The sequence below is a fragment of the Parasteatoda tepidariorum genome, chromosome 1 (genome assembly GCF_043381705.1).
Source record: "Parasteatoda tepidariorum isolate YZ-2023 chromosome 1, CAS_Ptep_4.0, whole genome shotgun sequence".
Lineage (NCBI taxonomy): Eukaryota > Metazoa > Arthropoda > Arachnida > Araneae > Theridiidae > Parasteatoda > Parasteatoda tepidariorum.
Genome location: NC_092204.1, coordinates 5,014,367 through 5,039,307, shown reverse-complemented (window position 1 = coordinate 5,039,307; position 24,941 = coordinate 5,014,367). Strand labels below are relative to the sequence as shown.

The 24,941-nt window shown below is 29.4% G+C and overlaps 1 protein-coding gene across 1 annotated transcript; it reads right to left on the bottom strand.

Annotated features, from left to right (window-relative positions):
- Positions 1-24,592, bottom strand: LOC107442930 (Ecdysteroid phosphate phosphatase). Its single transcript, XM_043050614.2, has 5 exons — positions 24,406-24,592; positions 20,562-20,684; positions 13,271-13,363; positions 10,666-10,908; positions 1-6,497 (listed from the first exon to the last, which is right to left on the bottom strand). Exons 1-5 carry the CDS (start codon positions 24,506-24,508, stop codon positions 6,262-6,264), a joined length of 798 nt encoding a protein of 265 aa, XP_042906548.1. The 5' UTR covers positions 24,509-24,592; the 3' UTR covers positions 1-6,261.
- Between the last annotated feature and the right edge of the window lie 349 nt (positions 24,593-24,941).

Genomic DNA, 24,941 nt, shown 5'->3' with positions numbered 1-24,941 from the left:
TATTATTAAAATAAATTTTATTTTCAGAATCCAAATATTTTCATAGCTCAAAATAGGTTTTAATTGTTTCATAGAGTCTAACAAGTAATATGAAAAAATTTAAAAGTCAATTCCTACTTAGGTCAACAAAGACATTTTTTTATTTTAGTTACTTTTTATTAAATAATTACCATTTTTTTCTCCCATATAAAATTAAATTAATTAAATTTAATTTAATCAAGGAATTAAAATTTGAAAAACTGTATTAACATCCAATACAAATTTTAAAAAATGAATTTTAACTAGAATAGATGAAGAAAAAATATTTTATTAACGATTGAAAATTTGAACAAGATACAGGGAGAGTGGGAACTAATAATAGGAATTGAATAAAAACCAAAAATTGTGGTATTGAGTAGATACTTTAAACCTCGTAACTCTTTAAAAAAAAACATAATAATTTTATCCTTTAAACTAGATAGAATTAAAACAAACTGTATCATGATTGAAAATCATTGACTGTTCCACAATAATTAATGACGAATTCATAATCAACTTTATTGCTGTTTTTAGTATTAAAATAGTTATAAAATAAATTAAGCAGAATTTCCAATAATGTGAATAGATACTCTCAATCCTTATACTTTCATACTTTGCAGTGCACTTCATTTTTCTTTATTTAAAAAAAAAAACTGTTTGAAAAAGCATTCAATAGATCACTAGAATTAAAATAGACAGTGTAATAAATAATTGGAAGTTATTAATTACCTTTTGAAAAATAGATAATAATTGATTGAGAAAAATTTAAAAGGAAGATGAAAAAGTTCAAGGATAACACCACATTCAAGTACTTAAGAGTTATTACAGTATTTAACAGGAAGAAAAAAATTTAATTGTGATTCGTCATAACAGAACATACAAAACTTTAAAATGAAAAACGAGTTGAGAAAAGCAGCACTTTATAAAAGTGAAAGCGTGCAGATTGAATCATAATCAAATAATTTTCTGATTCTTCATAACATCCCTAACACTAAACATACCATAACTGGTCAAATGGCCGTTTAAGAACTTTTGCATTGAAAATCCGCATATCATCTCATCGCTTTTGCTCATTTGACTTCATCACTTTTCCTAACAATTATATACAGTTAATATTCCATTATTAATATTTTTTTGTATTTTGTTTGTTTAGAACAATACTTGTTGAATACCGATTTCTACCAGGACCGGTCATTTGTTCGAGAGAACAATTTATTCCTTTATAAGGTTATCAGATCAGAAACTACTATGTAATGTGTGTTGCTTTCAATCAGTTGCACATTTCTGCAAAGACTGTTGTGTAGTTAGTTCAATCAGAATAACTGTGAATTCAAATATCAAGAAAGTACCTAAAACTTTAGATTGGTATTTTTGTGTCAGAAAAAGTGACAAGAACTAAAAGTTTTGGTATGTAGATTATATTTTATTTTGATAGCTTTACTTCATTTCTAACTAACTAAGGTCAGTTTTTACCAAGAAAACTTGTTGAAACAATCAAGACAGCACAAGTTCTTAGAAGAAACAATATTAATTATAAAAATTATAATTCTTATAATTATAGATATAATAATAAGTTTGCAGAAAATGTAGAATGGAAATACCCTGTATATATAAAAAATGCATGGCTTATTCTTGGTATTTTTAATACATAAAAATTGGCAATATACAATTTCGTTTAATTATAATAAAGTTTTTTTTTCAGTTTATTTCATGTATTCAATCAAGAAGTATACAATCCAATCATTTGACCGGCTACAGAAGAAATAGGTATAGATTAGTGTTGGTATGTTTAGTGTTAATTTACAGCTCTGCAAAAATAAATAACAGATACAGTAACATAACACTAACTAGAAATCTTACATCAAAAATAAAGCATAAATGATTTGTGATTAAGCTTTTCTGTAAACAATTCAACTTTTCTAACATATTTTTTAAAAATACAGGTAAAAATTGTCAATAATACTTAAATTTAAATCACTTTAAAAATCATTCAGATAGTTCTAAACAATGCACAACACATGGTCAAACTCACTAAGTATTGAATAATACACATATAATGATGCAGTTCTACGAGAAAGAAAAACTAAGGTAAACTTGGGAACATATAAATTCTGGTTAATATAGCAAACTAAGAAGACATGAAACAAATAACTTAAAATCTTAACAAATATAAAAGTAAACAGAAGATAAAATAGCGAAAAGAGCACACTATAGTTTGTCTACGTAAAAACTCCCCCTGCCACAAAGTCTGAGGCCATCTGCTGCTATGGAAACAAGAATAGCACATTTCAGGGATGGTAGCTACTCTTCACTCAATGGCTAACACAATAGACCGAAGAAAAAGATTACCTTTCTCTTGGCGACTTAAGGCCAAAAACTGCCTTGAGCAATGACCCGACTCCCCTACTTGCAAAAGTATTACCTCGTTACCATAGTCACTGTCACTGGTCCAGACGAATGGCTAGGGGAGTTCTTACTTTAGACAAACAATAACAGGTGGTTAATGCAGTTTTAGCTAAAACCTCACACCATAACAAAACATACATCAGAAAAAATAGTCAATAGAACCTGCTAAAATGTAGTCAATAGAGCAGGCTAAAGATGTTAGATAAAATTAAAATAACAGTTGTATAAGAATAAAACAGAAACAACTAAAATACTGAATTAAAAACAGGAATTGAAAGACAGAGAGGTCAGATCTGAAAGTGAAGTTTGAAAACCAACAGAAAATAAAATGAGAGAAATTTGATTACACATTTAAAAGGTGATAAAATACTGCTTTTTCAATGAATGTCCTTAACAAATTTGAAACATTTTAGGCAAATGAGTAATTAATAGATAGCGTAAGCTCTGAAATGTAACATTAATAAATTAGAAACAAATGCTATAGCAATTGGCTCACAAGTACAGTATTCATTAATGAAATATTTTTTATATAGCTAAAAAGAGAGCCTTCTTTTTTTTACAGATGTAGCATTGCAACCTTTTTTAGAAAAGTAACTAAACATTATCCTTTTTGAACAAAGCACTTTCAATCAAGTTCATGAACAGCAAGAATTTTCTATTGTGGAGCTTTTGCTCTAGATTATATAGCTGGATCTACTATGTTTGTAATGCCATACAGATTAACACTGATTTTGAATCTGTTTTTAATCTTTTAAATAATTTTGATTTATTGAAAATTTGCAAAACTTAACCATGTTGCAGTATATTAAAACTGAATTTATTTGTACTAGTTAAGTTAGTGAAATAGTTGCATTTAATTAGACATATAATACTTAGTTTTGAATTGAAGAGTCAGTCCAAAGAATTTGAAAAGAAATAAAAAAAAATTTTGAATATTCAACATAGCAATGTGATTTTAAGGAAAATAATTAACAATAAAAAAAAGTCTTAGTATTTCTTATTTTTGAAACAATCATCTTGTTTAATTTGGTATTTTCCCTTCATTTACACACAATTTTACTATAATTGCAAAAATACAGCATGCAGTGTATAACTGCAGCTGATATGTAAAATAATAAATTAAAAATGCAAATTTAAAATAATAAAAATATAATTGTAAAAATGCAAATGTCTCTTGTAAATTAAAAATAATAAAAGTGTAAATAAAGTACTTTTTGTGTTACTGAATGCTCTAAATAGAAAACATTTTTAACAGATACCTAAATAATACACAGCACTTAAACTTTTAACATGATTAGAATAAATAATAATAGAAACCAAATAATTGTTTCATTAAGTACATTTTGAACTTATAAAATTAACTTTCAACATATCACAAAAACAGAGCAACGATTCATTAAGAGTGTTTTTCAAAGCTCCTTTGCCAAAGAAAATTAAAGTTCTTTATACTTTGATTTTAATCTAACAATTGAACATTTTGCTTTAGAAAATTTGAAAGAAAAAGTTAAAGTTTCTTTCATTTTAAAAAAAAAAATGCCAATTTGACAAGATTTTTAATTGAGATGAAATTGTTTTTGTATATTTCTACGAATTTAAACATTATGTGGACAACAAAAAGAGTTATTTTTCAAAAACATTAGATTCTCTGAAACCATTTCAGCGTGGAATCATTTGTGGAATTTTTATCATTGATTTAATTACAACTTTAAAATGAAATTTTTTTCCTACTAAATTGATATTAAAAAAAATGTCTCAAAGATTGTTAACCCAATTAATGACTAAAACTAATGACAGAACTGTTTAGGATTTAAAACGATTTCTTTACTAAATTATTTAAGTTTTTTATCATTATTTTTATTAATACCAATTTTTTAATGATCAAGTTATTAATGATCAGTTCATAATGATCAAATCAATGATCAATGATTTTCATTTAAAACTAGGGCAACTATGATTTAAATTTAACTATAATGGTCAAAAATAAATTGTTATGACATAGAAGGAAAGAAGCAGGACAGGTGCAATAAAATGGTCATAAAAATATTAATGCCGATACACATAGATATAAATGTATGTGTGTATATATGTAAATATATATATGAAGTTGGGGAAAAAGAAATCCACTATATTTCGGCAGCTGGCTGTAAGTGATAAATATCTCATAAAGTATCAATCAAACAATTTCAGATTTATGCTTATTAGAAAGGTGACACATGGCACTAAAAATATATTTTTGCTGTTTTTGTTTTGTTCATTCAGGTGTAGGTTATAGCGTGTTAAAAATGGAAGTCAAGAAAGGAAAAATTTGATACATTTTACAACGATAAAGTTTTACACGGATAAACGTTTTCGTGGATAGAGGACAAATTCAAGCCAGGCGGCGGAAATCGCATATGGTATTTACAGCCCTGATACTGTAACAGCCAATTACGTGCAATTTTGGCTTCGTCAATTTCGTTTACGGTGTTTTTGATATTAAAGATGTAAATGGCACAGATAGGTCCAATGCCTCAAATGTGGGTAAAATCATAAACAAAACAGTATATATTTGTCAAAAATTGGTAATACAAAACATGTAAAAAAAAAAGAGACTAAGTTCACGTAAAAATTATTAATTTCTCTTTCCCAAACATAATATATATATTGAAAAAAATAATAAAAACTGCAGAAGAAAATTAAGAAATAAAATTTTCATATCAATAAAATAAGAAAAAATTTAACCATATTTAAATATTCTAACACTTATATGATAATTCTCCACAAACATTCCTTATGATTACTAATAATTTCCAGAGAAATAATTAAAAAAAATGAATATTTAATGGAAAGAAAGGAATAAAAATCTCTTGTTCTGTATTGTTGAGAAAAATTAGTTTAAAAAATTTGATACTCTCGAATGATTTTAAAAGAAAATGTCTAAATGCATGGGGAGTAATGTTTTAAATTTTTCGTAATTCCAATTGCCAGTAACTTCTTTACATTCTAAAATAATGGCAGATTTCATAGAGTCAACCATAGAAACAAATAATATCAAAAAATTTTATTAAAAAGAAGAAAACTGAGGCTTTTTTAATTGACCACATCAACCTTCATTTATCAAAAGGTACCTCAAGATGGATTCACATTAACATGTCTTATATACTAGTGATATGGTATTTAATATTTGTAGTGGTAGTTATGCCACATTACTCCCCTTTCAGAATTTTATCTTTAATAGAATTCGATGAGCGAATACTACTAGTTGATTTTTATGCTGTTTTGTATTTTGCTTATTTATTTTTATATCATTTTGCTCATTATATTTTCGCTCATTTTTTTTCCCTTCAATTTTGTTTAGAACATTTTGCTCATAAATTTTCTTCTTCTCAATATTGTATATTACCGGTTGACTTTATTTACTTCACCAGATTTTTTTTTTAATGTGTTTAATGTGGACCATTCATCAATGTTGGTAAGTTAACATCACGTCGGCAGGTCCCCATCGAGGGGCACTATTTACCGACCACATCAACCTTCATCTATCAAAAGGTATGTCAAGATGAAATCAAGTTAACATGTCTTACATACTAGTGATTTGGCATTTAATATTTATAGTGGTAGTTAAGCCACATCATATTGGTATTTAAGCAATTATCATAATTGGCATAGAAGGCATGAACTGAAGGTGGAGTAACTTAACCTAATGCTATGAAAGCACAGTTATAAAAATAGCATATTTTCTAAAAAGCATTATTCCATGTAACAAAAGAGACTTCAAAAAACAACCTTAACCTAACATTGTTTTCAGATAACTAAGCCAGACTGATAAAAACAAAAAAAACTACCATTACGAATCGATCAATCAAGCAGTATTTCCCAATTGAAACTTATATTGTTTAAATGCATTAGAGGGGGAAATGGTGGCTTTGCGATGTGCCATTTTTTGGTGCTATCTTGTTCAACAAGTGCTACGCTGGCGTAGGAAAATTTGGGTACTAAAGTCAAAAGATCCTTCTCGTTTCTAGGTGGTTTGCCGGTCAACTGCCTGCTGCACGTGTCTAAAGATGCTGCATGAGCAACAAGCAGAATATCTCCTAAAATAATTCATAAAAAAGGCAATTTATAAATCAAATTTTATAATGATTAAAATAATTTTATAATGATTAATTAAATGATTGGGACGTTTTAAAGCTGTCATAAATATTTGTTTCTGAAGCAGCGACCCTGTGACAGAGCCATTTTTTTAAAAGCTATTTGCGACATAGCTCTATGTCATTTATAAAGTAAGAAAAACAATTCTAGCAGAAAACAAAAAGTATAAAAATTTTAAGATATGTGTGTTAGCACATATCTTTCTCAAAATTTCTTTTCATTTTTGTTTTCTGCAAGAATTATCTCTCTAAATTTATAAATTAAAATAAAAACAAATTTGGATTTAGCTGCTTTTAGCGCTTTTCCACATTTTGACTCATTATTTTAAATGTTACTTACTTATTTTGTCTTTTTCCGAATTTGTAAATTAGTTTCGTTCTTTGATTTGATTAAAACTCTATGTCACTAATATCCTTCTGCAAGATACCATTCATAATAACAAACACACATGTTACAAATTTAAAATAGCAAAAGCGGTATGTAACCAAAAAAAATAACTATATAATTTTTTCTTTAATAAAACATGGAATAATTTTTTATTCTAATATTATGGGTGATATTCTCACATTTTGTGAGGGGGACACACAAATCATTTCCTTCTTTGCACTTTGTAAATATATATCACAATAAAAAATATAATTAAAAATCACGAAATCCATAGTAGTAAATGCCGAAATCGCGCGAAACGGGCTCCTCAAGTGCGTGCTTCGTTTCGAGAATGCATTGTTGTAGGAAATAATATTGCATAAAGAATATCGGATCTAAAAACTAAGGAGAAATCAATAACAATAACTGCCAAAAATTCAATAGCATTATTGCCTTAAAAAGTAAATACTCAAATGCAGGATTCGAATTTTCCATGTTATTGGAAATATATCTGGATATTATAAATCCATGTGAAAATCAATATCAATAACAGCAGAAAATATCGTCGCAAATTGAGCATGTCAAAAAGTGATTATCTAAATCAGTGTTTCCTAAACTTATGACTTTTGTGTACCCTTTCTAAATTTTTCGTAGCGCTGTGTACCACTAATAAAAAAAAATGAATGTATTTTTTACTCTAAAAAAATTGCACAAAAATTCAAAATCACAACTGGCTGTTGATACCACTAATTATAAACTGTTAATTCTGCAAAATATAGCCAATAGAAAAATACGTAATTGTAAATTTTCATGACTAGATTTGTTTTGGAAATGTTTTTAAAAATTTTAATTCGTTTAAAGCTTTTTGCATAAGAACGCGGACCCCCACAAAACTGATCCCATACCAGTGGGGGTATGCGTACCACACTTTGGGAAACACTGATCTAAATGCATGATTCAAATATTACGCGTAAGTTTCAGTGGAAAAGAAAAGTATTTTACTTTTTTTACTTTTCAAAAGAAAAATATTCCTGCAAGAACTCTGTAATGTTTTGCGGTAATGTCGCTGCAATTTTGCCACAGGGAGCAGCAACATTACACTTTAAAAGAGCTTAGAAAAGAGTTTTATACTTTTGAATTATAAATACACTCTTTCTGGAATTTTTACAACACTTGGAAATAGTCCCCCCCCCCCAATTAAAATTTTTTTTATGAAGCTTCATAAAATTATGTTTTAAATTAATTTTCCCTGCAGTTTGAGATCATTTTTTGTGCTTTTAAACAAAAAATAAAGAACATAACCCTTTTTATAAGAATATTTTCAAATTCCAATTGACTAAGCATATAGTGGTCACTCAACCAGCATATTTAATATTGCAATTTCACATTTTAAATTGTAACTAACTACTGCAAATTGCCTTACAAAAATTTAAGACTTAGTTTAACGGTCTAAATTACATTACTTGAGACTTTAATTGTAGTTGCAATAAAAAAAAGCAAGGGAAAAGAAAGGCTTTTCTGTTGCATTTAAAAAATAAAAAGGTTCAAAGGAAATTTGAGGTGATTTTTCCAAGTAATCTTTTTCATCACAGAGAATATTTATCATTTCTGACATAGTGAAAACTTAGTAATCGAGACTTAACATTTGATTTCTTTACAGACAATAGAAAGTTTCAACAATTAGTAATGTCAGTATCGCATAAATACTTGCATAATTGCAACATGTTTATTATACGATGCAAAACATGTATGCCTAATTTTTTCTAAGAATTTTAGTTGATTTAGCAGTAACTTATAAATGAAAAATTGTATTGCTTAGTGACAGAATTAAGTACAGCATTAGTCAGTTAAGAGTATATTAATACATCATTTTCAAGTTTTTTTTTAAACAATTTTTATAACATATTTAGATAGAATTGGTATTAACATGATTAGGAAAAATGAGCATTAACATTATAAACTTACATGTTATATTGAAGATTTGCCTTAATCCCATGTTAAATCAATTTTTTTCAACTGATTTAATTCTAAATGTAAAATAATAGTCTTTCACTTAAAAAAAGAAAAGACCAATTACTTAATCAGAAACGAAATTCTTTTTAAATTTTTTAAAGAAATTAGCATTTTACCGATTACACAGATTAAAGACAACGGATTGTCATCGTGACCTGTGAAAAAATTTATAAATGTCACAAATTTTTGTTCATTTCAGTGGAGCAGGAAAATAAACCTACTGAGAAAAAATCCTTATGCAAGTGTTTATTTTATGCTAACATAAAAATATAAACTAAAAATATAAAAATCAACAATAAACTCTCAGGGTAAATTTTTAACTTTAATTAGAACTGTAAGCTAACAAAAAGAGTTATTATTTACGAATCAGACCTTAAAACAAGAGAACAGTGAACAATTGTTTTGTTAATTCCATGAATAATGTTCCCCCTCCCCCTATTAAGTTATTTTCCTGCATTGAACATTTTTCATTTAAAAAACTAGGCTGGATTCAAAATGTAATATAATTTAAAATGAAAGATGTAATACACTTAAATTTCTTCTTCAAATTAGTTATCATTCCCTATGTTAAAGATCCAGCTTAGGGTGGGGTTGGTAAGGCATTGGGCCAATGTCCAAAAGGTAGTGTGTTTGACCCCTGTCGGCCGAAGACTCCCCGTGCAGTAAATGATGATCGGTGCATGTTAAAACTGTCAAGTCACAAAGTCCTTCATGCTCCCAGAACAAACCATAACCCTGGGGGTACTCATACAGGAGTTTCCTTGTCTTCTGGATTGGTTCAAATTTACAAGGCTACAGAGTTGAATATTAGTAGTAGTAAAAGCAAAACTGGGCCGGCTGTTCGGCGATGGTTATTAAAAAGAAAGGTTCAGCTTGAGGTGGGTTAAAATAAAATAAAGAACTTAACTCATATTAAGAAATGATGGCTGAAATTCACAGATCTTTCCAACAAAGAATCCTTTTTTTTTCTTCTTGTCAAACTTATTACATGAATCGCATCAAAAATTATCATATTCTATTGTAAATTATAATTTATCTCTTAACAACCAAAATAAAGTTATTTTATTTGTTAAGAAGGAACATGCGTGAATTGAAAGCTGAAGAAACCTAGCGGGTTCTGAAATATGCATTAATTTTCCACATTATAAAATTTAAAATACCTAACGTTATTCAATATATGGTTTCAAAAGACTTCAAAATGTTTTTATTTAGGCAGATTACTGCTTATTCTATCTTTAATGCCATGTATTTTTTTTCTTCATAACGGTACATTCAGAGTGCGTAGCTAGATTTCTCAACAAAAAAAATAAACATCTTTTAAGTACTATATAAATATTCAAAAAATATTTTTAATCACTTCCAAAAAAAAAAAAAAATCATAACTAGGATTTGGGCAGTAATGAAAAAGATTTTCTTCTATCATTCAAAATTCTTAATTTATAAACATAAATTCCATAAAATTCAAAAACTTTACATATTTATGAAAAAATAACTAGTTTCTGATAAATATTGCAGAGATAATGAATTTTTTTGTAATTTAGAACGATTATCAATACAGCAAAGAAAAAAATCTCTTTTTTAAAAGATAGAAAATTAAGCTCTTTTTACAAACCCCTAATAAAAAAAGCACCTTCAAGGGCTTTTAAAAACCTTATATAAAAAATAAACACCTTTCAGCATTTTTTAAAAACGCTTTGCACTCTATATTTAAGGAAACAAAAATAAGTTTACCTGAATATTTTTCAATAAGAGTTTTAGAAATGAGGTAATTTCTCATGTAATACTCTTCACTGGATTCCTTCCTAGAATGCATGTCCTCCATTGAGATAATGGGTTTGTAATCTGGCGTCACTTTGAAGCCATTTTCACTCATTTCTTCAAGGGTCATCCATTTTGGCATGCCATCAACATACCATCCAAGCCACTCAAATAAACCTGGCTCAACATTAATTGGCAAAGAAGTTTGTTCAGAGGCTGAAACAAATAAAAAAGGCTTCATTATTAAATAATGCTGCATTATCTTGCTTAAAGGTACCCTTCACATTAGATTTGATCGGTATGGGGCTAGTAGTTATCAACAATGTCAACCTTCATCTACTCCAATATAGAATCGAGTTAACATGTCTTATATACTAGTGAATTGAAATTGCATTTTTTTAGTGGTAGATACACTACAGTACTCCCCCACCAAAATTTTATCTGTGATAGAATTCAATGATACCACTAGTTGATTCATTGCTGTTTTGCCTGGAGAGCTGTATTAAGATCACCGTATTTGAGTGGTCGAGTGTATACGTTGTGTGTGATCGAAACCAAGTACCAACAGCACAAGGAAGTGGATAATGTCCCAATCACAAGTAGCAAGTCAATTGTTCAATGGGGACCATCCATCAAAGAAGACATGTTCAAATCGAAGCGGAGTTTCTGTCAAGGTAGGCGTGTACACACCACATCCGGGTCACCAATGTGTGGAGAGTTGTTATCGAAAATGTCAACCACCATCTATGAAAAGCTACCCCAACATAGAATAGAGTTAATATGTCTTATATACTAGTGCATAGGAATTATTTTTTTGTAGTGGTACATACACTATAATCAGGTCTAAAAAATTGAAATTAACATAGTTGCCAACATGGATAGGAAAAATCCAGTAGATTTTACGAAATAATATAAATTTCATGATAACTGTTGCATAATGTACTAAATATTTTACGCATGGGGATTTTTATAGTCATCAAATAGAAAAACTGTAATATTTTCCAGTTATGATTGGCATTAAACATACTTGAAATGCTATGTATAATGTTTACTGATAGTTTTGAATAGCAATAGGCATTTAATTCATTTAATATATTTCAAATATTTTTTAATTAATTTAAAAAGGGAGTTCCGAAAAAAAAACTGAACATTTTAGGACAAAAACTGATTTTTATAAATAAGCCAAGATTATAATACTTATTTTAATATTAATACTTATTATAATACTAATACTATACTATAATTATATAATACCAATCTTCTTCTTCTTCTTGGGCACTACAGCCTATGATAGGCCAAGGCTGTCCCAATAAGTTTTTGCCATCTTGATCTATTCTGTGCCATGGCCTTCGAGTTAGTTATTCCTATTATTTCCTCTCAACTGCGTCTAGCCACCTAGTCGGTATGCGACCCCTTTTTCTTTAACCTCCTGGCTTAAAAAAAGTTACTTTTTTGCGGTGTTTTAGTCTTCAAATCTATAAAGGTATCCCAGCCATCAAATGCGATTCGCCTTAATAACATAACTATGCCTGGTTGTTTATACTTTTTATATAACTCATGAGTATAATTATAGTATAGTATTTGTATATAATACTAATACTATACTATAATTATATAATAATAATAATACTTATTACAATACTTCTCACATTATTAAAATGAAATACTTATTTTAATATTCAAGGAAGCAATAATCTCTGCAAAAATTCTATTTTAATAGGGATTTTTTTAGGAAATTTACTTAATTTTAGGGAATTTTCTAAAATGTACAAAAACTAGGAGAATTTTTATTAAACCAGTAGACCAGGAGAAACTGGAAAAATCCAGTAGAGTTGACAGCTATGAATAAAATACCCTTTCATTAAAAAAGTATAAGAAAAATTTTAAAAAAATGAAACTTAAAACTCTACCTTTTAATACATTTGTGCAGGTTTCAAGGCACCTCAAAGACGGTGAGCAGAATACATGAGAAAATTTGACACCACTAAGTTTCATAGCCTCGCCTGCAGAAAATAAAGAAACAATTATTTTATTACATCTTCTAAAACAAATTATAATTTAAGGACCAGGGGTAATAGTGAGCCTAATTCAAAAATCTGGAAAATTTCTTAAATAAANCGGTGTTTTAGTCTTCAAATCTATAAAGGTATCCCAGCCATCAAATGTGATTCGCCTTGATAACGTAACTATGTCTAGTTGTTTATACTTTTTATATAACTCATGAGTATAATTATAGTATAGTATTAGTATATAATACTAATACTATACTATAATTATATAATAATAATACTACTTATGCTAATACTACTTCTCATGTTATTAAAATAAAATTCTTATTTTAATATTCAAGGAAGCAATAATCTCTGCAAAAATTCTATTTAAATAGGGATTTTTTTAGGAAATTTACTTAATTTTAGGGAATTTTCTAACATGTACAAAAACCAGGAAAATTTTTATTAAACCAGTAGACCAGGAGAAACTGGAAAAATCCAGTAGACTTGACAGCTATGAATAAAATACCCTATCATTAAAAAAGTATAAGAAAAATTTTAAAAAAAAATGAAACTTAAAACTCTACCTTTTAATACATTTGTGCAGGTTTCAAGGCACCTCAAAGACGGTGAGCAGAATACATGAGAAAATTTGACACCACTAAGTTTCATAGCCTCGCCTGCAGAAAATAAAGAAACAATTATTTTATTACATCTTCTAAAACAAATTATAATTTAAGGACCAGGGGTAATAGTGAGCCTAATTCAAAAATCTGGAAAATTTCTTAAATAAAATCATTAATGACACATTTCAAAACATTTATGTCTTTATAAATTTAAATCATTGAAATTTTCAAAACATGAAACTCTAATGAAATTATATTCAGCATCATTTAAATGAATAATTATTTATAAGTTTACTTTTATCACCAATCACATTTATTATTCAACCAGAAAAAATATTTACAAATGAAAGAGATGTCAAGTAAAAATTCTAGCTCTATCATTTTTAAATAAAATATACATGAATTTCTATACATAAAAGTGATCAATGACTTCTTGAAACTTCTGGACCTCCACGGTTAGTGAAAAATCCAGATTTTTTCCGGAGCACAATCATGTCTGAAGAACAAACTTGAACATCAGTAACAATACTTTTATTTTAAAATGTCCATAATGGTAGACAAATAAATTTATCTGCAAATGGAGAAAATCGATAAGAGAAAATTCTAATTTCAGAACAATGTTAAAATTGTGAAACAGCTTACTCTCTAGATTAATCTTGTTAAAGAAATGCTGTTTCCATCGCTCAAAGTTTGTACCCAACGTTCGAATCGTGGGAGAGTAGTAAAAATGTATTCATTAAGATTTGTTGCTGATTTCAAGGATGATTGTGAGCCCAACTCAAAAATCCTGAAAATTTCTTGATTAAAATCATTAACGACACATTTCAAAAAATTTATGTTTTTATAAATATCAATGATCTAAAATCATTGATATTTTCAAAACATGAAATTCTAAATAAATTATAGGCAGAATAATTTTAATGAATAACTATGTATAAGTTTACTTTCATCTTTAATTACATTTGTTATTCTACCAGAAAAAATATTTACAAATGAAAGAGATGCCAAGTATAAATTCCAATTATAATATTTTTAAATAAAATATACAAGAATTTTTAAACATAAACGTGATTGATGATTTCAGAACCTTGGACTTCCGGATCGCGGTTAGCGAAAGATCCGGATTTTTTTCAAGAACACAATTATCTCTGTGATTCACAATTTATTAAGGTGTTTTAATTCATTAAAAAATAGGCCATGAAATTATTTTCACTTTGAAATATGTTCCTTATAAAATCCGTCAAATTTATAAAAAAAAATTTAAAAGGATCCTATTAGATTTCAAATCTTGTATTGTCGAACTAATAAAGGAACCAAAATTTCTTTTTTAATAATGTGCTAGCATTTTTTTTATTTAGTAAGTCACACACAACTTACATTTCTTTCTTTCTTTTTTTTAACATTATGAGCATAGTAGCATAAAATTTTGTGACCTAGATGCAGAACTTAAGTTAACCTAATTGAATGATTGGGTGTTGTGGCAAATTTATGTTCCCACAATCAATTTCTTATTCTTAAATTTTGTAAATTGACAATTGATTGTACAACTTTTCTTGGTTACATGATACTATTCTCATTATTAGTTCATAATTATCACAATTAACTAATTGTTCAAATCCTCTCATGCTATAAATAGTAATTATTAAATCTTGTGTCTTATGCTTTTGTTTATTACTATTCAAATTCACTGTTATTAAATTTGATTTGCCTCTACTTTCACTGTGACAATAAAAATATTAAATATGTCAAAAATGTTTTTTTTTTTTTTTTTTTTAGGAGTCTAATAAAAGNTTATTTTTTTTTTTTTTTTTTTTTTAACTTTTCATATTTGAAAGGGTACAAACAAAAAACTGTGTAGAATCAATTGAACTTAATAATAAGTAAGCTTTCCTACCTCAGTTTTCAAAATTTATAATGATTATACGACTTAAGTGTATTTTTGAAAGAATTGTATTTTTTCACAGCCAAAGCTTAAGTCAGCTGTGAAAAAATATAATTAAGTCATGGCTGCAAAGCAATTGATTTGAAATTTAAGTTTTAAAATTAACGTAATTAGTTAACATAATCACACATAACAATATTTATTCAAATGATTTAGATTTCCCATGAAATTTATTTTACCAATTAATCAACGTTGACTTAATATCAAACCTTCAACTGGAGAATTTGACAGAGCTATAATAATGTGAAGAATAAATCCTGCATTTCTTTTCCTTTCAGAATTTTGTATCATAAATACTGCATAAAATGGAAAAATTTATAAAGAGCATACTTAAGGCTGATGAAAAAGTTAATTCCTCATTAAAAATTATTTTTCACTGCAAGTTTAATGATTAATAACGATTGCATCAGTAATGAAATGTGGAACTTTTTTATTCTCACAGTTCTTTATTCTATATATATGTGAAATTCCAAGCCTCAGTTATAGTTTCTGTGTGGCAAAAAAATATGTCATTAAGTTGAGTATTCAAAATCCTGGAGATTGCAGATTTTGAATATATAATAAGATAAAATTATATTTCAGGCAAAATTATACTTTTTCACAAAAATAGTCATTAAGGTTTAAGTCTAAGATTTGCTTTGATGTATGAAAATCACTAAATAAGAATAATAATTGTAGTTCTGAAATACTCAAATTAATTTCAAAATTTGGAATATATATTATGAAAAGCTTTTTACAGTACAGTGCACGCCATTTATTAAAATCACTTTCGTTTTATGCTCTTTTGATTTCATTAAGCGGCTGATTTTATTAAGAGGCGATTCAACATTTGAAAGAAAAAAATCTAATTTTTACGATATATTCTAAATGCACACACTTTAAAAGCTGAAATAGTGACAACATTAATGCTCTATTTTAACTAATTTAGATATTTTAATAAAGTAAAACCCTACATAAGATTAAATTTAGAAAATTTTTGCAAAAAACCGATCAATGGTTGCTTGAGTTGCAGTTTAACTTTTCAACATAGTTTGAAAGTTTATAGAAGTTTTCGATATTTCCTCCTCTTTGTTCTAAAGCTCGCCGCAATACATTAAGTGCTTTTTAACTTCCATTGAAGATGGCACTGATCAGTTTATTTCATCTTCTGAGTCTGATTCCTCCATTTCTTGATTGGAAATAACTTTGCAATTTTTGATGTCTGTAACAATTTCAGAATCAGATTTTCCCCCTGATGTTTGCAGGTTAACGTCAATAGCTACATAACATGAAAAATTCTAGTCCATTTCATTTTCTTCATTTCTGAGCATTTCTTCAAAACAGTTATCAGCTCCATCGTCAGTGCTCAATCCACACTTTTTAAAGCAATTTGATATTGTTTGGGTTGAAATAATGTCCCATGAGTTACGAATCAAATGCATTGATTCCAAAATAGTATGAGATTTCGATAGTTTGTTTGCAGTTAAGAGTTCCGAAGAGCTGTCACAGTCTATGACACTAATGATTTTTTGAACAACCATTTTTCTGTAATGAAACTTGAATGATCTTTCTTATGATTCCCTGATAAAGGGGTTGGATAATAGCTGTAGTGTTGGGTGGCAAAAACACTAATTTAATGTTTTTCAAACGCAAGTCTTCATCAGCAGGGTGCGCAGAACAATTGTCTAAAAGTAAGACAACCTTTTCATTTTTCAGCTCCTTGTCCCATTCAAGAATAAATTTTGTGAAGATGCTGGATGTCATCCATGCCTTATAGCTGTTGGCATAACTAATGGGCAGGTGTTTTACTCCTTTAAAATATCGAGGTTTTAAACTCTTTCCTATCACTAAAGGTTTTTTTTCCACAGTTCCTGTCATGTTGCATGTTAGCAGCACGGTTAGTCTTTCCTTAATTTTTTTACCTCCACCAGTCGATTCATTTTTAAATAGCAGTGTGTGTTCAGGAAGTGCTCGGAAAAATAATCCTGTTTTATCTGTGTTGAAAATTTGCTCTGGTTCATAGTCTCTAATGAGTGTTGGTCACACATCGTTTACCCAATTGGCGGCAGAGCTAAAATCAGCATCTTGGCTTTTCACCATGCAATTTACGATAGACTATGTTATTGCGGTCTTTCCATCAGGTTAGCCACCGATCTGTAGCTTTAAAATCAGAATCACCAAATAAGTCTTCATTCGCGTGCACTTTTGAACCATTCTAACAGAGGCATTTCAATTTCATCCGATTTTCCTTCACGCCTTCGCTTTCTTCACAGATTTCCATTCCTTTTTATTTCCTCGGAAATATTAATCCTTCGTTTCAGAATGTTGAAAAGAGCAATTTGGGAAATCCCTAATCAAATTGAAGCTTCATGTTGACTACATTTAGGAAGCTTATCATAGTTTTGCAATGCTTCGAATTTATTTTTAGGACTCAAATCCTTCCTTTTTGGCATGCTGATAAAATTTAACACCAAATGAACTTAGAAATGAAACGTGCTGTAACTCTAACTATAATTTACTCAAATGGCTTAAATAATATCGAACATGCTCCCAGACAATTTTTGGAAATCTATTCATGTTCTCTGTTAAGATAGCTAACAAAAGAAGCTTCTCTCCCTTCTATGGTTCATTCAATAAAAAGTAAGATAAGAATTCGACCCCCTGTAGAGTGACATACATTTTTCAAAACTTCATTCAAGTCAATGAATTGACATTGATAAATTGATTTCTATGAACTCACTGCTTACCACCCACATTTTTCCTTATCTCTTACACTATGTATGAGGTATATCCCCAAAGTAAGTTCCGCTTCTACTTCTATCCGCGGAAGCGCTGCGATCCCAGTTCCGAGCATGCGCGCCAGTTACTCTGACTCAAGCAGAAGCAATGTACACCATTTTCAGATCGTTGCTGCCGATGTGTTCTTTGTAGTGCTTCTTTATGATGTCAGCCTTAATTGAAAATGCCGCCACTTGTGAAATCAGATCTGAGATTTGTTTTCTAAATGAAAAGAAAGTTAAGCCATGTGAAATTCATCGGCAAATCTGCGAGGTTTACGGACAAACTGCTAAAGTGATTCAATGGTTAGAAGATGGGTCAGACAGTTCAATGAAGGATGTGATCAACTCCACGATGAAGAACGATGTGGAAGCCCGTCTTTGGTTACTGATGAACTGGTTCACGCAGTTGAAGAGAAGCTTAGGCAAAACCGTAAGTTTACAATTAGTGCTCTCGTTACAGAATTTCCGCAAATCTCACGATCACTTATTCATGAAATTGTTACTGAAAAACTGAAATTTCAAAAACTTTGCTCACGTTGGGTACCCAAAATTCTTACTGAACAACACAAAAAACAATGGATGGGCAGTGCACTTCAGTTTTTGACGCGCTACAATGAAGATGGTGAGTATTTTCTTTCTCAGATAGTCACGGGGGATGCAACTTGGGTATCTTAAGACACCCCAGAAACTAAACGGCAATCAATGGAATGGAGGCACACTTCGTATCCAACGAAAATTAAGCCTAAGCAAATCTTGACCTCGAAAACTCATGTGCACCGTTTTTTGGGGACAGAAAAGGCATTTTGCTGATTGATTTCTTACCACGAGGCCAAAAAATCAATGCACATGCTTATTGCGAGACCATTAAGAAATTGCGCCGTGCAATATAGAACAAGCACCGAGGATTACTGTCAAAAGGTGTTTTTTTTACACGATAATGGGCGACCTCACACTGCGAACGTGACAAAAGAACTCCTTCAGGAATTTGACTGGGACGTGTTTGATCATCCTCCATACAGCCCTGACCTCACTCCTAATGACTTTCATCTCTTCTTACACCTAAAATCTTTCCTTGGTGGTCAACACTTCAACGATGATGACAAGCTGAAAGAACATGTTACCACAAGGTTGAAAACACAGATGGCAATCTTCTATAAAGAAGGCATACAAAAACTTGTGTCATGCTATGACAAGTGCCTAAAAAATTTTGGAAGCTATGTAGAAAATTAGTTTCACAGTTGTAGATTTTTGTACAATAAATATTTTTTTCTGTATCTGTGCATGTTTCTTTTATGTAACCAAACGGAACTTACTTTGTGGATATACCTCGTATATCACAGAAAAGTGCTAACCACACCTGTTTCACAGGTTTGTGAGTAACTGTTGCGTCTTCTAAAAAAATCTTTAAACTTCGAAAAAATTAAAATTTTATAAATAATAACAAAAAAAGCTGAAATATTGCACTTTTGATTTATTATGTAGTCAAAATTTTGATTTGAAAAATCGACGGCTTTGACTTTATTAAAGGATGCTTTTAACATGTATTAATATTGTAACGATTCGGTTCTTGCCGATTTGATTTTATAAAGCGGCTGATTTTATTAGCGGCGGGCACTGTAATGCTCTTTCTACTGACAATTAACAGACCTAATGCAACCAGTGGCTTGTGCTATTTAACTTTATCATAATATATTATGTAAAATGGTTAGCCGAAATGGTTAGAAACGAGCACTACTCGCATAGGGAAATTTTTCCCCAATAAGCACTGAGCTCGTCCGCCATTATTATTCTGCATTGATTATGTTACAAACGAATCCTACTTGCGAAATGTAGTTAGTTTTACTGTCTACAGATGGCAGTACGGGTTCCACAAATTTCTTTACGTAATGAAGGGGAATTTTTTTTTACCTTGTTCTTATTATGCATATTTTGGCTCGTTTCTTAGGGTGCTTGTAAAGTAAAATTGGCTCAAAAGCGAAAGTTTGATAATTATGATGATGATTATGATACAAAAAGCTTATCAAGTTTCGAGTCTGATGAAGACTTTGTTCAGAGTATTTAGGTAATTACTGTATTTAAATGCTCCATAAAGTTCTACATTAGTCATATTTATTTAGTCCTTTCAATTTAATATTTGTCTTATATTTATAATTAACTTTATATAATTTACTATTTAATAATTATCATTTATTAATTATTTTAAAGCGCGTAAAAACTGTTATTTAAGTACTACAAATACTTTAAGAAATTTTTAAAACGCGTGAGGCGAGCTATCTACGGCATCGCCAGAGAAGAATGACATTTTCGGAAGAATGGCGGGGGAAAACAGCTGCCACTTTTGACTACTGTTTACTCGCAATACTGTGCGAATTAAGTAAGCGAAAACTGCTCATTTCCCTAACCGTTAAAGGGTTATTTGAAATGTGAGTGTCCAGCAACATAGAACATGAAATATAACATTAATTTATAACAGATTACTTATGAATATGATTTCATGAAATAAAACATTACTTTGTTGTACAAAATTAAGAATGATAAAATGTATATATACCAGTCAAAGTCGCTTGATGCAGGCCCATCCGAGTTAAAGGACAATCTTTAAAAAAATCCCAGGGACCTCCTTTACGTTTAGGGACTGACAAAGGCATATTTAGATTTCTTCGGATGTAATTGTCTGAAAAATAATTTTATTCATTATTTAGAAAACATATTAATGATGCATAGTCCTAACAGGATGATCATGTGCAAAGAAAGACATGCTTTATTTAACACTTTTCTATATTTTAGAACAATTTAAAAAAAAAAGTCTGCATAGAATGATGTTTGAGGCTGTTAAAACTATTTTTAAGTAACTCAGTGTCTGCAGGGTTGACACAGAAAAAAATAAACAAAATAATTGCTTTTAGTAGCCTAAAGCATGGAAATAGTTGGCAAAAACAATGAAATTAGTTGCCTAAATAAGAACAAAAATTTGACTGAAATTTTATTAAATGACTTAATTGTCATATACCATGATCCATTTAGTCAAGTTGGTTGTCAATATGATAATTTTTATCTAATGTTAGTGATTTGGATCAAAATTTTTAGATAAAAAAATTAGTATATTTGCCGAAAATTAAATACTTTTAATTACTAGAACTCATTCAAAAAAGTACTTTTTCATTTATAAAAACATACTTTTTCTAAAACAAATTTCCCTTTTATTAATAATTGATTTAGAGAATATATATATTGTGAAAAGTGATTACTCAAATTCGAAATTCACCAATCGTAATATCGTACTAAAAATTGTGTTTTTTAAAATCATGCGGAATTTCATAGTAATAACCGTTGAAAAGACGATAGAGAAATTAGACTTATACTGGAATCTGTGAAAATTGAACAAAGTAAAAAGTGATGACTCAAATTTGTAATTCAAAATTTATAAAAAATTTTATTTTTAAAGAAAAAAAAATCAGTGTGTTTAGAAGCTCCTGTGGGTCGCAGGTTTTCAACCTAATTTAAGCTAAAAAACATCGTTAGGAGTACACTAAAGTCTCCCAATAGTCTCCTTTTCCTAAAAATAGTTGCTTTTTTAGCCTTTTCAGGCAAGAAAAGTTGCTATAATTGCCTCATGTTGAAAATAGTGTGTCTGTTGCCCAGTTTGAAATAGAACCCTGTGCCTGTTGCTCGGATACAATCTTTGATACCGCAACATTCATTAAATTCTGATAATCTCAACAGGCCCGTGACAGAATTTAGGCGACATTGTCGTAGAACTTTACAGAAATCTTGCAGAAATATTTTGCTCTTGGACAGTAAAAAGTTTGGTTTGCTTTTCTGCAGAAGTTTACACATACAATTTGAATCGTACATTTAGATAATAACTTTTTGAAAAGCTCAATTTATGCCGATATTGTAAATTCATTTTCCTTATTTTTTCAGCAGTTATTGACACAGATTTTCACGTGGCTTTTAGATATCGAGATACATTTCAGTCGATATGGGACATTCAAACTGCGCATTAGGTCATTTGCTTTTTAAGGCAATAATTCTATCTATTTTTTGGCAGTTATTACTTTTGATTTCTACATAGTTTATAAAACAAGATATTTTTTATACAATATTATTTGGTACAGCAATCGACTCCTGAAATGAAACATGCATTTGCGTAACCCCTTTCTGAAGAGTCCGCCTTCCGTGATTTCGTCGTAGATCTGTTTTTCGGTAATGTTATACTGATACAGATTTCATGATATTTAACTTTTTTAAAATTTGATAATGATTTGTAAAATCCGATAAAGGAAATAATTAGTGCAAGCCCAACAAAATGAGAGAATATCATTCATATTAGAATCAAATAAAAATATATTACTTAATAACTTATTCAAGTAAAAAAATTATATTGATTTTGTAAGCACATAATTTTTATTACCTTTAATTAGTAACACACGTAATTGTTAACACTGAAAGTATCTTTTAGAAAAATATTAGTGCTAGAAAGTTTTGTTGCAGAAAGTCAGAAAAAATTCTGCCATATGGCTCAACAGAAATTTTGATTTATTTAGCTGCTTAAAGCACTTTTAAACACTATTTTCTACCCATTTGGATTCATAATCTTTACTTAGTTTAACGAATTTATCAATTACACAAAAATAACTTCGCAAAATCTTTCTCTCAAATATTGTGATATAATTTTCCTTCAGTTTTGTCATTGTCCAAGCTTCGTATGTCAAGACTGGCCGGACAAGAGTTTTGTAGATTAAGAACTTTGTTTTTCTAGAAAGAAACCTAGATTTAATAAATCTTCTCAGCCCATAGACAGCCCTATTCGCCAGATAGAGTCGGTTTATTATTTCAGGAGTAATTCTGTTGTCAATGGTAATAATTGATCCTAAGTAAGTAAAACTCCTCACTGTTTCAAATCTATAAGAATTTATTTCAAGATAGGGGTCTGGGACTCTGTTTCTTGAGAATAACATATATTTTGTTTCCTCTACATTTATGACTTAGCTGACTTGCCTTGCAGCCACCTCAAGGGCAAGAAATGCCTCTTTCAGGCCAGGAACGGAACGAGCAATTATATCAATATCATCAGCATATGCAAGTAGTTGTACTGATCGGAAAAATTTGACCACTGGTATTGATGTTTGAATCGCGAATAACTCTCTCAAGTGCAATATTAAAAAGAAAACAGGACAGAGAATCTCTTTGTCGAACACCTGTGAATGGGTCAAGATTTTCTGACAGAGACCCTAAAAACCCAATCTTACACTTTGTATCTTTCAACGTAAGTCTCGTCAATTTAATGAATTTTGTAGGTATTTTAAAAGTAGTCATTGTTTCAAAAATATAATTTCTATTGATACTATCAAAAGCAGTCTTGAAATTCATTAAAAGATTATGTGTTTCAATCTTAAATTCCATTGACTTCTCTAAAATCTGACAAAGACAAAAAATCTAATCTTTAGTTGATCTTCTAGCATGGAATCCACGTTGATATTTCCCTATTTGTGAGTCAATTAATGGTAACAGCCTGAGATATAAAATTCTAGATAGAATTTTATGAGTTATACACGAAATCCTTAAAGATAACTATTTCAATAATCAATAAACTTTAATAATTATATTTGAAATTATGAACTTAAAAAGATAACAAATTTGTATTAAATTCAAATTTGTTGAATTATTCAACTTAGTTCAAACGCTTTTTAAAAAAAAACATGTAGACGTTTGCTCGGGGGTGGCTGCGTGTTATACCTTTCAAGTTGATCCCTTTCTGTGATGTATTTTTTTTAAAAATTCTCGCGGTCGCTGCCCAGAAGTTACCAAGACTTGGCGATTATTCTGCCACATATTACGATATGGAAATCTCCCCATTTCAATTACTTTTAACTTAACCAGAATATACTAAACTATACATATCTTTATGCCATAGCAAGTTATACCAGGTATAGGCTATATGCAGTGTAAATGCTCATTATTTCATACCACAAAGTATTTTCTTGACTCACATCACCAGGCAGGGAGACTAGCATTTTTTACCATAGAAATTTAATGATATAGTAACAAAGCAAGTTTATAATATTTCAAAGACAAATTAAACAACGGGAGTTATATTTAAACTCAAAAAAATAGTTGGAACAAATTTATATAAGATAAATTATCAAACATTAAACAAAACGAATTAAAGTAAGAGTCATTCGTGTGTTCAGATAAAACAAATGAATAAAAGCACACAAATCGTTTTAGTTATCAATGAAATTCATTCAAAACACTTCTAGTACTTGAAATTTAAATAAAAATGCTTTAATTTCTCTGTGCATTTTTAAAATAAAATACTCAATTATTTTAACATAGCGAAAAACAAATGCCACATTCGTTTTGTCAAAATCGACAGATACGTATGTAAATACCCTGTTTGTCAAAACTTGTGGGTATCCATGAACCAAAACAAAAATCAACTCTTTCAGCATGCCGCATAATGTAGAGTTTCCTTAATGAATGCATATCCCCCATATCTAAAACAAAATAGAATAAATTAAGCAAATTCTTATAAAATGTTAAATACTAAAAAATTAACAAACTAAACAGATGATTAAGTAGTTCTGTTACCTAAAATCCTTCTGCTCGCTTAAAGCGGTACTTTACGACGGTCACAGTTTCTGAAGATGTTTGTCGAAAGGTCACTCATTAATCATTGGAATCGAAGTGGCCTGAAGGTGGCGCAAAGCAGAACTCTTTACCTATGGTAATACTTTTCCAGCTTTCACCATTTTCGTCCTGATTTTCAAATAGATAAAAGACTTTTGCTTGAAAATGAAAACTGCATTGAACATAGTTCTAAAGGAAAGCGTCGCCGTAGTTTTAAAAAATGTTTTTGATAATTAAATACGAAAAATATTAAGAAAAAGGAAAATATCGTAGTACATCTATATAACTGAGAAAAGAG